The following is a 15,307-nucleotide window of genomic DNA, read 5'->3' as shown; positions in this document are numbered from 1 at the left end:
TTACCCACTAATGATAGCATTTACTTTGAGTTTAGCACAATTGCCAGCATGCACAGTGTAGTGATATTCCATTTTCATTTTTTTTCCTATAAATTCTTTTACTGCGGTGCTAAAATTTGTTGATGTGTTTTCTAAACGCTTGTTAGTTTACGAGTGTTGGTGGATAACACAACATGTGCAGGGAAGTGTAGCCTAGGTCATTTTATGCCGTGCCCTAAAAACACATTATTGCAAGGTGCTAATATTTACTGAAATGGTGGTTAAAAAAGCCTAATAGAAAACAGTTTTTAACAAAAATAGGAGAACAGCTCATTGACACTGTCACTTCTTCAGGACTGGACTTAAGAGGTGCGAATTAATGAATAGTTGTGAAGACGGTACAAGCAAACAGATGCATACAGAGGTTCCTTCACCTACTAGTGTGATTGTTAGTCAAAAGTTAACATCTCAAGTTCAGAAAGTGATGTTTTTTTTGTTTTTTCATTTTACCACCTCTTATAGTTATAGTTACTTAAAATTGTCATTTGAAGATGTCCTTTTGAATTTCTTAGTTCCTTTTTTGCAGTTCATGTGACTCTTTTCCTTTACTGTCATATAGGGAAATGGCTCAGGGTGCCTCGACACAGTTGGAGCTGTTGTTGTGGACCTGGAGGGGAATGTAGCTGCAGCAGTGTCCAGTGGAGGTTTGGCTATGAAACATCCCGGCAGGGTTGGCCAGGTAATGAGGCCCTTTCCTTCTTTTTATTACAATATCTTTGTCCAGATAATGTCTTTAAATAAATGTTTAATGTAACTCAATTAAATGATAACTAAAATTATATTTGATGCAGTTATTACTATAGACATCATTTCTTCTGTAGTGAAATATTTCAACATTGTGAGATATCATTTCTATGTCGTGCATACAGGGCTGTATTTAGAGAACAAAATAAGTGCACTGTGCACCTACATACTGTTTGCGTTTAATGCTAATGTTATGCTGCTGCCTGTAATTGAAGCTCAAAAGATGTCTGTCCATATCCAAATTATTGCCGTCTAAAAGAGGGAGAATTTTTTTTTTTGCTCCAAATTATGGGCCTCTGGCTTGGGGATAATTTCAGTTTCATGTGTGGCAAGTCAGTAAATCCATTGGAAATGTTTGTTTTTAGTTTGCATGTTCTCCCCGTGTTTGCGTGGGTTCTCTCCAGGCACTCGGGCTTCCTCCCAAAGGCATGTAGTTAGTGGGGTTAGGTTAATTGGTATTTCTAAATTGTCCATAGGTGTGAATGTGAGTGTGAATGGTTGTCTGTCTCTTGTGTTAGCCCTGCGACAGACTGGCAGCCTGTACAGGGTGTAACCTGCCTCTCACCGTATGGTAGCTGGGATGGGCTCCATCCCCCCCATTGCGCCCCTGACAAGGCTAAGCAGGAGAGAATGGATGGACGTATGCCTGTTTGACTTTAACAGGCAAACATTTTCCTCTTCTTTAATACAGACTTCTTTTCTTCAAATAAAGGTGATATACTAATATAAAAAAAGGCTGAAAAGCTGTAATGTAACATTCTTCCGTGGAGGGGTAAATCTTGGTCTCAAAGCTAGCGTGCCTCCTTCAGTAATTTTACCACCAAATTTTTTCAACATTTAGTTGGAAGAGATTTTGTTTTTATTGTTTGTTTGTTTTTTTAATATTTTTTTTGCAAGTAGTGCCTGTTTAAAATCATCCAATTCATTGGGATTCAAATCTGGACTTTGATGGTGTTTGCATAACCTTCTATTTCTTCTTTTTGACCCATTTCTCAGTAAATCTGTTAGACCCCTTATGATCATTATTCTGTTAGAAGAGCCAGCTTTGCTTTAACGTCAACTTTTGAACAGATGGCCTCACATTATCTTCAAGCACTCTTTGATACGATGCTGGTTTATAGTAAAACCGATGCCTGCAAGCTGTCCAGTCCCAAGGGCATCAAAGCACATTCACACCACGATGTTTTACAGCTGGCATGCAGTTCTTCTTTTTGAAAGTCTGTCTTTGCTCTGTGCTGAACATGTCTCCTCTGACTGTGGCCAAAAAAACTCACTCTTTGTTTTTCTCTACCTAGGTCACGTTATTCCCAGTGGTCTGTTCTTAGTTGTCCAAAAACAACAACAGAGCAGTACTATAGTTTTGCCAGTGAACATATAGACATTTTTTCCTCTTTTTGACATCAGTGTGTTTCTGCAGCTTTTGTTTAATTTTTTTGTAATCAGTCAGTTTTCCATGCTTATGTATTTTTTTGTCTGAAGAACAGTGTTGCTTGAAAAAAAAGTGTCATTTTTGCTTCAAATTTGCTGCAAGCTGTTAAAAAAAATCCAACCGTTAAACGCAGATATTTTTTGGCGACTTTGGTGGGGACCAAAGCAGAGCTAAAAAAGAGTTGTATATTAGCTTTTGCATTAGATTCCAACCCCATAGTTGGTGGGGAATCTGGGTATAATGAAACTGAAAGCTCAGCAGCCATTAAGGACATGCTCTTTAAAATAACCTGCTTTTGGAGGAAAGCCAAAAAGGATATAGTTGGAGTGCAAAAACTCACCCTGGGCTTTTTCAGGCTTTTTAGACTTGACCAGAAATGTGTTATCAGTAGAGAGGTGGCGCGTCTGCAGTATGTTCTTTGTTAACTCACTATCCACTAAAATCATAGGAGGAAAGCAGTGTGCCAGGGTTGTGTGTTACGTGAGTTTTGATCCCCTCTAGTGGCCATAAGTCTAACTGATCAGTGCACCTTATGAAGGGTTAAGGGCAGCAGATTGGACTTTTTAAGGAAGCAGCGGTTGCCAGTAAAGACCCCCAGAGTTTGATTCCCTTTCTTTTATTTCTCTCATTGCTGGCTGTAATTAACAGAGCTGAAATTTTATTTTTTAATGGAGATAGTCAAAAATAACAACTAGTGGTCTGGGCTCTACTTAATGTTAATTCAAAACTTTTCTTTGAAGAAGAACTTTTACTTCGAGGAAACAAAGGAAGTTGTCATTTTCTATTAAAAGCAGCTTTACGGGAAAAAACAGCCATGTAACAGTTGAGGCTGAACAGAATGAATGAATCAGTGGGATTTACTGCCTCAACCTAATTATCACTTGTAGTGTTAGGAAAACCTGAAGCTCAGAGCAATAGAGCCTGGCATGCTGCTTTAGTTAAAGATGTGCAAATATAAATAAGTCTGCTATAACCAACCAGTAACCAAAGTTACTCTTTAAGAAATTATTCTACTTATTTCAAGGCAAAAGCAATAATCCTTTTAATCTAAAATGTCTTTTTTCTCTTCAATTTCTCAGGCTGCTCACTATGGATGTGGCTGCTGGGCTGAAAATGCCTGTAATATGAACTCTTACTCTACAGCAGTGAGTACCTCAGGTATACCAGCACATTCTCTGTAATCTACTTTTACAGTTGTGTGTATTTGTGTGTGTTTGTTTCCACTCTGTTCACTCTGGGTTCACTATTAGCCTCTCTTTTGTTGTTGAGGACGATATGAATCAGTCCGAGTGAGTCAGGCTTCAAAAAGCCTGATAATACTTTCCGATGACCTTCAACTGTTCCCGCTGAGTGATTTCTCATCAGTCACTTCCTCAACTGATTGAGTCATCTTTCTCTACTCTGTGTTAGTCAGCTGCACGCCAGGTGCATTGCAGAGCTCTTTGGATTTTCAGTGACTTGTGACATGGGACACCTGTTGTAGATATGATTGAAGGAGAGCTGCTGGAAGGGCATTGCAGTGTTAAAATGGTGAATTTGTAAAGTGTACTTGTCCAGATTTGGATCATAATTTGACTGGTATAATAGTTGGCAGTTAAATCAAGTATCAACTTTTGCATTTCATGTACTGCGAGCTTTTACTTAGAGTACATGTATAATATAAAAACCCAAAACAAAACAAAACAAAAAAGCAATACAGTTATTTGGGCAGTGATATTTTTCCCTTTAAGGACCACCCTTCCATTTTGAAAACAAGTTGCAACATATACATGACCTTCTTGTTTCCAAAAATGTGCCTATGTGGTCGAGCAGCACTCGACAGGACTTTTACTTGACATCATTATTGTAGTTCAGGATGGCCTAATATGCTTTCTGCTGTCCAGAAGCCCTAGAATTTAAGATTTGGGTGGTTAGTTCTGCAGTTATCTAGAACATTTCACCATAACAAAAATCAGAGTAAATCACTTAAATTATTAGCTGTCTTGTGGTTTTTATTGGAGCAAACAGTCATGTGAAAATGCTCTTTCGAGGTTTTCTCTATGAGCATATAATTTAAAAAAATCATTTGGTCCTTATCAGGTTATCAGGTCTAAAATTATTTAAATACAACATCAAATAAATTGCAAACCATGACATACACACACAGGGTCATTTTTTATTTAACAAAAATGAAGCCAAAATGCAGAAGCAGTGTGTGAAAAACACACGCACACAAAAGGATTTGGTATCTTGTAGAACCACCTTTAGCAGCAATAACTTAGTAACTTATAAGTAATCATTTTCTGTTTGTTTTTATCAGTGTCTCTTATCGTTGTAGAGATCATTTTGGCCACTTTTTGCGCTTTTCAGACATTCCCACTGTTTTTTTTTAAGGTCCTTGCACAGTATTTAATTCAGGTTGAGGTTCAGACTTTGACTGGTCCATTGCAACATCTTGATTCTTTTCTTTTTCAGCCGTTCTGTTGTAGACTTGCTGCTGTGTTTGGAATCACTGTTTTCTCACAATATCCAATTTGGGTTAAGTTTTAGCTGTTGGACAGATGGCCTCACTTTGACTCCAGATACTTTGATATACAGAAGAGTTCATGGTTGACTCAAAGACTGCAAATAGCCAGAATCATAACCGTCGTTTGGTTATTGCTAAATGTGGTGCTGTGCATTAAGTCCAGACATCTTGGTCTCGTTCTGTCCAAAGAACATCGTTCCAGAAGTCTTTGTTCAGATCTAAACTGTGTTGCCACATTGTTTTTAGAGAGAAGAGACTTTCTTCTGCAAAGCCACACTTATTCAGTTTTTTTCCTAATTTTATTGCTATGAACTTTAACATTTAACATACTAACCGAGGCCTGTAGAGTCCGAGATGTAGCTTCATTGGGGCTTTTGCAGTTTGGTTTGACCTTGGGGTAAATTTGCTGGGAAGATCGGCACAAATGTTTTCCACTTGTAAATAAACCTTCTCACTGTAGAATGATGGACTTTAAATTGTTTGGAAATGGCCTTATAACCCTTCCCAGATTGATAGGGAGCAACAGCTGCTTCTCTAAGATAATGGCTGATGTCTTTCCTCCTTGGCATTGAGCTAACATGCACCTGAATGCTCCAGACCAGCAAATTACCAAAAGTTTTGCTTTTATAGAGGTGTCATACTACCTTAATTCCTATAGAAGCAGTAACAATTTACTTAGTTTTTCACAAATGCTTTTGGCGTCATTTTTGTTAAATGAATAAAGACATTTTACAAGTTTCATGTGTTGTTGTTCATCTGAAAGTGTATTTAACTCATTTTAAGACATGCTAAGGACTTTATGCTTTTTCATCCAGTCTGGTTTGGTGAGGATCTGTCATTTGCTTGTCATCTGTAGGTTAAAGGTGATAGGCCGGATACATTTCGGCAGCTCTGTTCAGCATTTCTTACATTAAACAAGCAGTATATGACAACTGTTGTGGTAGTGGTCTGTTGTTCATTAATTATCCAAGAAGATCAAGTGTAGGCTGTATGTTTGATATTTGCGCTGTGTGAATTCTCACCCTGTCTTCCTATATTGTGGCTTTGTCTTTGAAGTGAGTGAAAAAAAGGAGCGAGCCGTATGGGTTCAGAGAGCATAATGTGTGTTCCAGTACAACACCTGTCTTTCATTTCCTAACATGAAAGATGTTTCCATCAAAAAGAAACAGAAAGAATCATTTCCATTCTGACACAAGGAGTGTGATCCTCACCCCGAATGTCCCTTTCTTCCCTCCACCACACCAACACATTGCCCGTCCACCCACCCGCCCTCTCTCCTTCCCACCTCTTCCACTGTAGTCAGTTTTGTAATATGCGGCTCATGTGTGTCTTTGTTTTATTGCTTCATCTGGCCTTTACTTTGCTGCGGCCAGCGAGACAACAACTCACAAAGTTTACTGTTTACTCGTGCCGCTGTCGGCTGTCACATACTGTGTCCACATTTGTTGGTCTTTTTGGGGGTTTTTTTCCTGGTGAGTTGCTGCTTTAGGTTTCTTTCTGTCGTTCTAATTCAACTGTGTTTGCGCTGCCATAATATCCAGTTCCCTTTAGACTCGTGGGGGTTTATGGTAAACACAGCACAAAAGGCACAGTACTTTGCCAATACAGTTTTCTACTTGCCTTAAAAAAAGGACTTCAAATTGCTCCGGGCGTTTGTTCTCCACAGTTACTGACCTGCATTCAGTTCTGTTGTAGTTACCTGTTTTTTATGGGGCCTTCATTTGTGTTTACAGAAACAATGAGGCCATATTCTTCAGTCTTTATGGGTTTTCACAGGAGCCTTTGCCAGATGTGTTTTGTTTACAATTTAAGATTTTTTTGTCTTGTTCTCCAGTACGTGCAAACTTTACATGTGAGAAAGGCTGTATTGTAAGCAGTTTGCATTCAGCAACTGTCTTTTCCTTAAAAACAGCAATATGTTGGATTTAATGTTTGCCCTTTAAGGAATAAGTAGCATATTATCTCTGATATAAAAAGGCACACCTGCTATGTTTTGACTTGGAAGTGGTCGAAGGTAATGTGAGAGACTGAGCAGGCTGCCCGTGCTTTTATGGTTCCTGGTTTCCCTGAATTCTTAACAAAATGCTTTGTTTCTCTCCTTGGAGTATTTACCGCATGCACCATGAAGGAAGCACATCAGACAGATTCAGGTGGCTACCACAATCAATTGGAGCTAGCAGGGTTAGCGGGGTTAGGTTTTTCTTATAGCAAACAACCTCTATACTGCAGTTTTATTTCTGTGTACTCTAAAATTATTATTATTATTTCTATTTAGTTGTACATGCAGTCACTACAGTGCTTTTATAAATATTAAACAGTGATCTGATCAAAAATAGTTTCTTTTCCTTAGACAAACTTGGAAAATCTTGTTTCTAAAAATGCATATTATCGTAACATGGAAATTCTAAACCTGTTTAAATAAAAATGATGCGTAAATGTGTAATGACTATAGAAGTAAGTACGGCTCTCTGCACACCCTGCAGTTGTGCCGAGAGCCAGCTACAGCACAGGATTTACAGAGGGGGAATTAATACTGGGTGTTTGGCAGTTTTAAAGCTCCAAAACTAGCTGGGATCAAGGCTGGGAAAACTGAAACAAAAACCCTCTCTTTGTAATCACCGTCAGTGTACCCTTGAGCAAGGCAGCTGTACTTTGGAAGTGATTTCAGTATTACCTGAAATAAAAACTGCCTAATTACACTTGTGAGAATATGCCAAAGGATTGCATTATCATTTTTATTTTTATTTGAACTCAATAAACAAAACTTAACCCTTTGATTTTTAGAATAGCTTCCATTTTATACCTAATAACCAGATAAATAATATAATATAATAATAAATAATATATAATATAATATATAATAATAAATTTTTTTACAAGTTTTAAAAGACTTTTTTAAGACTTTCACGTGCTTTGGATTTGAGAGGAAGTTGTTTAGTCTAGATGTGCCACAAGTCTCTAAAAGTTAACTCGGTTTATTATGTGTGTCATTTTGTGTCTTTTGCCAGGCTGCGGGGAGCATCTGATTCGCACCATGCTGGCACGGGAATGCTCTGCTGCCATGCAGTCTGAAGATGCCCACCAAGCCCTGCTGGAGGCTATGCAAAACAAGTTCATCAGTGAGTCACACACATGTAGCCTGATTACCGCTCTTTTCCATACACACAGATTTGTCAGCCAAGAACGTGTTTGTGAGAAACACGTGGAGAGAATTATACAAACAGATGTTGCATAACATAAGGAATGAGAGAACAACTGGAAACGTTGGAAATTATAGAATCAGAGACAGCTTCTGATTTATGGTTCCTTTTCACTGTTTAAAAAGGGCCTTCAAATGGTGCACACATCATAGCTGACAGCCACAGATAATTTTGGAAGACATGCTTGTTTTGCTGAAAGTTTATAGGTTTATATGAAGAGCTTTTTTTTTTTTTTTTTGGACTTATTCTCAGAAGTGGTCAGTTTTTGAAAGCCTTGTTAACCGTGTTTGCTGTGCCTGTGAATGACCACTGGGATAGTTCAGAGCAGAGGGAACAAGGACATATGGAAACGTGTGGTGGTTTCTGCCTTGTTCTGGCCTTCTTTAGAAGTCCGTCTCAATTTGGCTTTGTCCGTCTCAATTTATTCAAACAACGCTGCGCAAATCCTGTCTTTGCAGGTTGCATGTTAACAGTAGGAATGAGACAGGAATGTTGTTATGTTATTAATATTCCCGCAACATCATATTAATGTTGCTTCTGTACAGTCATTGCAATTTACCCGTTGCATTGTTAAGATGTCATAGGTTTGTGTCAAACACAAAAATGTGATTTATGCAGCAGTGGGACAATGAGTATAAAGACTGACAAACTCAGCATGTTCCTGTTGGATAAATGGATCAAACAGGACTTTCGCCCTGGACACTGCGGTTTGATTTTGATTTGCATTTTTTAAATGTTGCCTGGTTAAGGTTAGGATCCTGATTTTTCACTCTCTTCGTTCTTGTACGTGACCATTTTCAGAGGAATGTTTTGTTTGTTTGTTAAGCCACGGAAGTTATTAAGGGATGAGCAGTTTTAAATAGTATTTTTGGGCAAAAACACATAATTTGTTCCCATTTCTTTAGTTGAATAGGTGCAAAATCCCAAATCTAACACAGTTTAACAGGCATAAAAAAGGTTTTTTTTGTACCAAAAAGGTAATTTCCAAAGAGTTGTATACCCAAACCTTGGCATATCTCAGCGTGGTGTGCAGTGTGCCGTTAAAAATTTTGATGAAACTCGTCAAGTGGGTTACAAAAGAAAAGTGAAAAGAAAGACAAAAGAAGTGGCAGGTCTAAAAAAAACAGTATCTATAGCAAATGAACAGCATCTGAAAGTAAGAAACAGGAAAAAATCCAGCACAGACCTGACACAGAACCTGAGGGATACATCTGACTAACAGCTGATCCATCTACTGTTCTCCAAAGCCTCATCAGAAATCGTCTCAGTGGAAGGGTGGTTGTCAAGAAGCCATTCTTAATGAAGGGAAACGGGGAGAAAAACTGAAAATCTGAAAGAAGTGGGCTGAAAATCAGTGATAACAGGTCTTATGAAATGTTACATTGCTGGTTCAATGTATGAAGTGTCAGAAAAAGGAGGTTTTGTGTTTTACAGCCATATTTAAAACATGATGGTGGCTCAAAACGTTTGCACAAAACCGTAGATAGAACACGGCAATGTCAGGTGATTCAGTCTATAGCAGCGGTCCCCAACCCCCAGGCCCTGGACCGGTACCGGTCCGCTGGTCTACAGAATAAAACACTTTTAAACACTTTAAAAAAATATTTTTGTTTAATGCTAATAAAAGATTGTAGTGCCATAGACACACCTGCCAAGTACATATCAAATGGGGTGATATTTCAAAAATGTTCATTTCTGTTTATTTATTGTTAAATTCTTGCTGCAGGCTAAATAATGGAGTTTTTCATGGAATATTTTGTCTTTTTGAAAATGTAGAACAAATATCTGTTTTTGTGTGTGAACGCTGTCCAAGCTACACAAACACACACACACACACACACATAGTGTTTTATAGAGTGAAGGGAACATTACGACATGGAACCAAAATCTGAGTGAAATGCAACAAAAGAACAATGGTATGCAGACACAACAATATTTATATCAGTTGCACCAAATAGTCCTGTTTTCCTTTGCTCATTGCTGTGTTGAGACATTTCAAGTCATGCTATAGCTGTTTATAGATTGTTTTTTTCCAAACCGAGCCCTTTCTTCTTTTATTGCGCTAGGCTAATGGCCGCGTCCAAGTTTTTCTGTATACACAACACCTCATTGAAGTTTGTCTCTCCTGGAATTTAGTCAGGGAGCAAGAACGGCCCTTTCTTTATGTGTTATTAAAGTCAGCTGAAACATATTTGAGCATTATTTAGATCTTAAAATGAAACCTTGTGTTATAACAGTACATACAGTATGTAGAGTTAAAATGACACTACCTGTTATTCACTATTTCCGGTTTAAATCCTGATAAAACTGATGTAATTATTTCAATTTGTATAATTTGGATATAAAGGGAGAGAATTGGATTGGAAAGTTTTGTTGCTCGTACATCAAAGGTTGTGTATTGTATAATTATGTCATGCTATGCTTGGTTTTATGTTTTAGAGTTGGAAAACTAAAAAAGTATGAGACATTATTGATTAACGAGAACCTTTCTTTTCCTTTTTTTAAACACATATGCCTTTTTCAATCACCTTAAATGTATTGTTTTTCCTCTGTGTCCAGGTTCACCCATTCTGGCCAGTGAAGATCGTGTTTTGGGGGGAGTAATTGTCTTGCGATGTTGCAGATGTGTGGAGGCTCAGCCGTCTCAAAATTTTCAGGGTATACTGGGTAAGATGTTAATAATTTCAAGACTTGGCTGGTTAAATTGACAGGTTGATAATAAAATAGATAGACAGACAAAAGTCGTCTCTTTTCGTGGCAGCTGCCAGCATCAGATGGTTCGTGAGCCATATATAAAAACTTTAAATCCAAGCAGACGGTAGCAACACTGGTGTCCAGTCCATCTCCTCCGTGCCTGCGATGGAATCATTACAGAAATTTACATTACATTTTTTTGATTGGCAGCTGGAATTTAATTTACAGCTGTTCCTTAAATGCCGCACATGACTGCAGTAGTTATGAAAGTACAAAAACAAGAAAAAGACAACTTTGATCCAGACTTCAAACTCGACACTGCAATTCTTTGGGTTCCTTGCAGTGCGCCCACCAAGAGTGAAGTGGTTGGGATGAAGTGTTGTTGACAAATGTGAAGAAAGCACAGACATAGGGTGACTCCTTGATTTATTAGTGAGATGTTAAGACAGAAGAGAAGGCACTGTGGCTTTCCTGGCAGGTGGTCTGTGTTTTAACTTGCACAATCAGGCTTTGGTTTCACACCCTTCATCTCAGATTTAAGCAGAGACCTCCCACTATGGAATCAACCACTAATCTTCAGAGAAGTGGAGGCCTTCTGAATACTGCCAACTGATTGTATTGATAGATTTGGTTTCTCTGCCCAGAGCTTAGGAGAATGATCCTACTTTCTGGATTTCTACTATTATGGAGTTGACCTCAGTGCTCATTGTGTCCAGTTCAAAGTTTGGGCTCTTTATGTTTTCATAAATCTTTTGTTTTAACTCCAAATCATGGAGTGCAACATAAAACATTAAGTCTGCATGGATAATAAAATATTTTCAGTTGACACTGAATGATGTGCAGACCCCGTTTTGATGTTGTGTACGTAGCGCAGCTTTTGTGCTGTGTCACCTACCACAGATTGCTGTTGATTTACATGAATAAACATCATGTCGACCACATCCTTTTGGTGCAGTAATTGAGTTTACATTTCACCTCTCAAGTTCTGCTATTCTATGAAATTATGTCACAACTGCCAGTCATATATTTTCATTGTAATGGGCATGTTCGGTGCGAAGTCCACCGGCTCACCCGCCGGATGTTCTTCTTCTGCAGGATTACTCATTTCTGTTCACTTTAGGAAATCGAACCTTTCGTTCTGTATGGTTTCCTGTTTCTATCAAACCTTTGCTCCGGCTGCTAAATCTGTGTATGGATATTTGTGTATGAAGACTTGGTGTTTGTAACCTGTATCTGTCTTTATTTACAGTGGAGTTCCTGTGGAGTCACACCACAGAGAGCATGTGTGTTGGCTACATGTCTGCCCAAGATAGCAAAGCAAAGGTGAGATTTGAATTAGCCAACCAACTAAACTGAAACATATTATAATTAAATACAGTTTTAAAGTGAGCTTACAATGGTTGCATCTTGGACCAATGCCAAAGGCTTAAAGCTGGCTTTAAAATAGCTTGTTTAATTTTCTGTTCAAAGATGTTTTGGTAGTTTATGGAATATGCTTCGGTCCTGTGCATTATGGCGGGAACTTTTGCCCACGTTCACCACACAGGAGCCACATGGGTCCACCCTCCTCCCTCAAGAGGGTCCAGTGCTTTATGAGTTGAGTGAATGAAATGAAGCATATTTTAGTGTTTTAGCCGAGCACTTTTTATTTAATTTCTTATGAAAAACAAAAAACTTTTTCTTTTCTTTTTTTTGCGGTGGGGTGCATTGTGTATTGGTATGGTATACTGGGTAATAAATGTCACTTTTATGTCTGCTGTCGTAGAATGATATTTAAAAAAGGCATCTCTGAGCCTTTTTAAGATATTGTTTTACATAAATGCTGTGGTTTCTTGAGCAGTAGGGGCTAGTGGCCTGGTCTCCTGGCTCTAAGTGGAGTCTCAGCTCGCACTGATTTGTTTGGCTAATGTATCTTTGTCACTCTGTATGAAGAGAGGGCACTGTTGTTGAAGTCTGGTTCAGATTTCAAAGTGTTTGTCCTGTGTCCCCTGGCTCCACCTCACTCACCCGTCTTTTCCACCCTCTCTCTCTCTCTCTTTCTTTCCCTGTATTTCTCTCTCTCGTGGTCTGCCTCTCTCATCACCCTCTCTCTGTGGCCACTACCTGGTCTTAAAGTACCATAAAGTTTACAGAAAGTCATGCGCCACTGGGGATATCAGTATCAATCTGCATATTTGTCAGATGTGCTCTGTGCATGGGGCTCTGGGATGGAATGTGAGCGTGCACGCTGTCCTGTCATGGCAGTGCCAATAGAGAGAGGTAAGCAGAGGACAGTGAACATAAAGTCCCTGTTTGTAACTCTGTTTTGTTTGCTTTGTTATCTTCAATTTGCACTCCTCCACCCGCTCTCCCTCCGCCCCACACACTCACATAAAGTTAACATGTGGGGTGGGTTTACTGCTGCTACAGCAAAATGTCAGTTCCATAATCATTTGTGAATGATTCAGCCATAAATAAAGTACAACATCAAAATCCATCTGCTGCTATTTTTTTAATGTCAGTGACAGGTAGGAGGCATTAAATCATCATGTGACTACTGAAGCACAATATGTTTTGATATTAACCAGATAATAGAGAAGAATTTGATTCCCAAGACAACTAGCGTCATGAAAGCAGGATTCAAATGTGGTGGTCTTTTACTGTTCCACACATTTTCTTTTTGCCCCTTTGGCTCAAGCTGCTCTGTTGACAGAGGCTACCCTTTAATCTAAACAGCAGAAACGTCTAGGGTCTGGGTCCCAAAGAAGCACTCAAGTAGCTTTAAAATCTACTGTGGTGAAGTCACCAAGCATCACTCCATTGAGATATGCATGCAAAAATGTTCTTTGTAAAGTGCTTGTGCTCAGTGGGTGGAGATCCAGAAATATCATCTGTCAGTAGTGGTTTCTGGGTCTCTTGGGGGAGGGTATCCACTTCCTCTTGTGGGGCAATTGGTGATACAGTGATATTGGAGAGTGCAGCCAAGAAGACAGCTGCTCCATCAAATCTCACACTGCTCTAACAGAGACTGAGTAGCTTGTTGTTGTGAAACTGAAGTTATGATGTGTCTCTGTGCCTGACCATCTGCATACCAGAGCAATGTGGCTATCCTGTCCTTTATGCCTACTGAGAACAGAGCCAAAGAGGAGCACTTTAATGCTGCTGGGCTCCAGTCGTGTCTCCTGTGGTCTCTAGAGTATGGAGGCACAGGAAGTGCCACCTGCGTGTCTTTACGGCAGACCTGTGATGAAATTCTGGCTAACAGGCAGGAAGCAGAAGAGAATAGGCTATGAGTTTGGGGGACATAAGTCATCTTGAGAGGGAGTATTCAGTTCAGTTTAGGTCTTACTTTGTAAGAAGAAATTTTTTAATTTTAATAGTATTTTGGATTTATCAAGGAGCCAATTGAGAGAAGCTAATATGGGAGAAATATGATTTCCTTTTCACGTCCTGCTGAGTACTTTTGCTTAATAATGCATTACAGTAGTCCAGTTTAGAATTTTAAACCTTTGGACCGAACAGGATGTTTCTAATTTTAGCAGTAGAGAGCAGATGGAGGGAGGCAGTCCAGTGTATTTGTTTAATGGGACTGTTATAGGATATATCCTCATCAAAAATGCTCCAAAGCGCCTCACACTAATATGGAAGGCTAAGGTCAAGCTATCAAGAATTAAGAACCAGGTTAGAAGGCCAAGTCTGATAACTTTTGTCTGAATTTAGAAGCAGAAAATTAAACATCATTCAGGTCTTTATGCCTTTAAGAGTTGCCCGTACTTTAACTAATGTATTTGTAGCATTTGACTTCATAGATAAATACAGTAGGGTGTTATCTGCGTAGTAATGGCATTTTCAAATAAAATTGGCTAGGGGAAGCAAGTATAATGCAAAGCCTTAGTCTTAGAGTCTAAATCTTGCTCTTTAGCACCAGGAGCAGAGCAAGTAACAGGGAATGAGTGCCTCTAGTGAAGATTTGGCTGACTGTGTTGCTGTAAATCTGTTATAAAGAAAATCAGTTGTATGGAGTCATATTTTGATTTTATTTTAGTCGGCTGGCCTAACATTTCTGAGTTTAAGCCAATTTTCTGTGCATTTGGTTGCCTGTTTTCTAAGCATAAAGAGTCACAGCCATACACTGGCTCAGGTGCTGTTCAGCAGACATTCCTCCCATTCCTATTCGCTGGGCATTTCAAACCACCCAGAGTCCATCTACCGCTGCTTTTCCATGATAAGAACATGAAAGAGCTGAGCAGGAGTATTTAGGCCAGAGGTCAGGTTGGATTTCTATTCTTTTACAGTGTTTTAGTGAGATTTACATGCATGTATTTTTATGACCGAGCAATATCTAGATTGAATTGCTGCAGGCCAGTCAAAAAAAATCTCAGGCCAGATTGTTTGACACTGCTGGAAACTCTGCTCCGGTTTTTCTTTCTTCTCAGTCAGATGTTGTTTCTAAGGAAAGTCGAATCTGCGTCCTAATCTTTTAGACGTTAGACTGTGAAATGGCAGCGGTGCAGAAGAGTGAGAGCATCTGGTTTTATTCAAACACTCACCTTTGTTTGCATTGGATAGACATCAGAACATCAAGCTGTGTTTTACAGAAACACACAAAACTGCACGGACAAGCCAGCGGCGGTACTTCTGAAACGGACCATTGTTATATGATGATTGTCATGATTGGACAGATGAAAGAGAAGTAAAGGATCCACAACACAGCGA

The 15,307-nt window shown here is 39.0% G+C and overlaps 1 protein-coding gene across 3 annotated transcripts in view; it reads left to right on the top strand.

Moving 5' to 3' along the window:
- tasp1 (taspase, threonine aspartase, 1) overlaps positions 1–15,307 on the top strand; it is a 30,426-nt gene that overhangs the window by 9,415 nt on the left and 5,704 nt on the right. For all 3 annotated transcript variants that reach the window (XM_084947996.1, XM_084947995.1, XM_084947994.1), the window contains exons 9-13: positions 599–718; positions 3,292–3,370; positions 7,727–7,837; positions 10,478–10,585; positions 11,862–11,935. In XM_084947996.1, the coding sequence (XP_084804122.1) occupies positions 599–718; positions 3,292–3,370; positions 7,727–7,837; positions 10,478–10,585; positions 11,862–11,935 (492 nt within the window). The remainder of the gene's footprint in view (positions 1–598; positions 719–3,291; positions 3,371–7,726; positions 7,838–10,477; positions 10,586–11,861; positions 11,936–15,307) is intronic.

This window comes from Perissodus microlepis, chromosome 13 (assembly GCF_051167445.1).
Source record: "Perissodus microlepis isolate ML-2025 ecotype Zambia chromosome 13, ASM5116744v1, whole genome shotgun sequence".
NCBI lineage: Eukaryota > Metazoa > Chordata > Actinopteri > Cichliformes > Cichlidae > Perissodus > Perissodus microlepis.
This window is presented reverse-complemented; position numbering and strand designations above follow the sequence as displayed.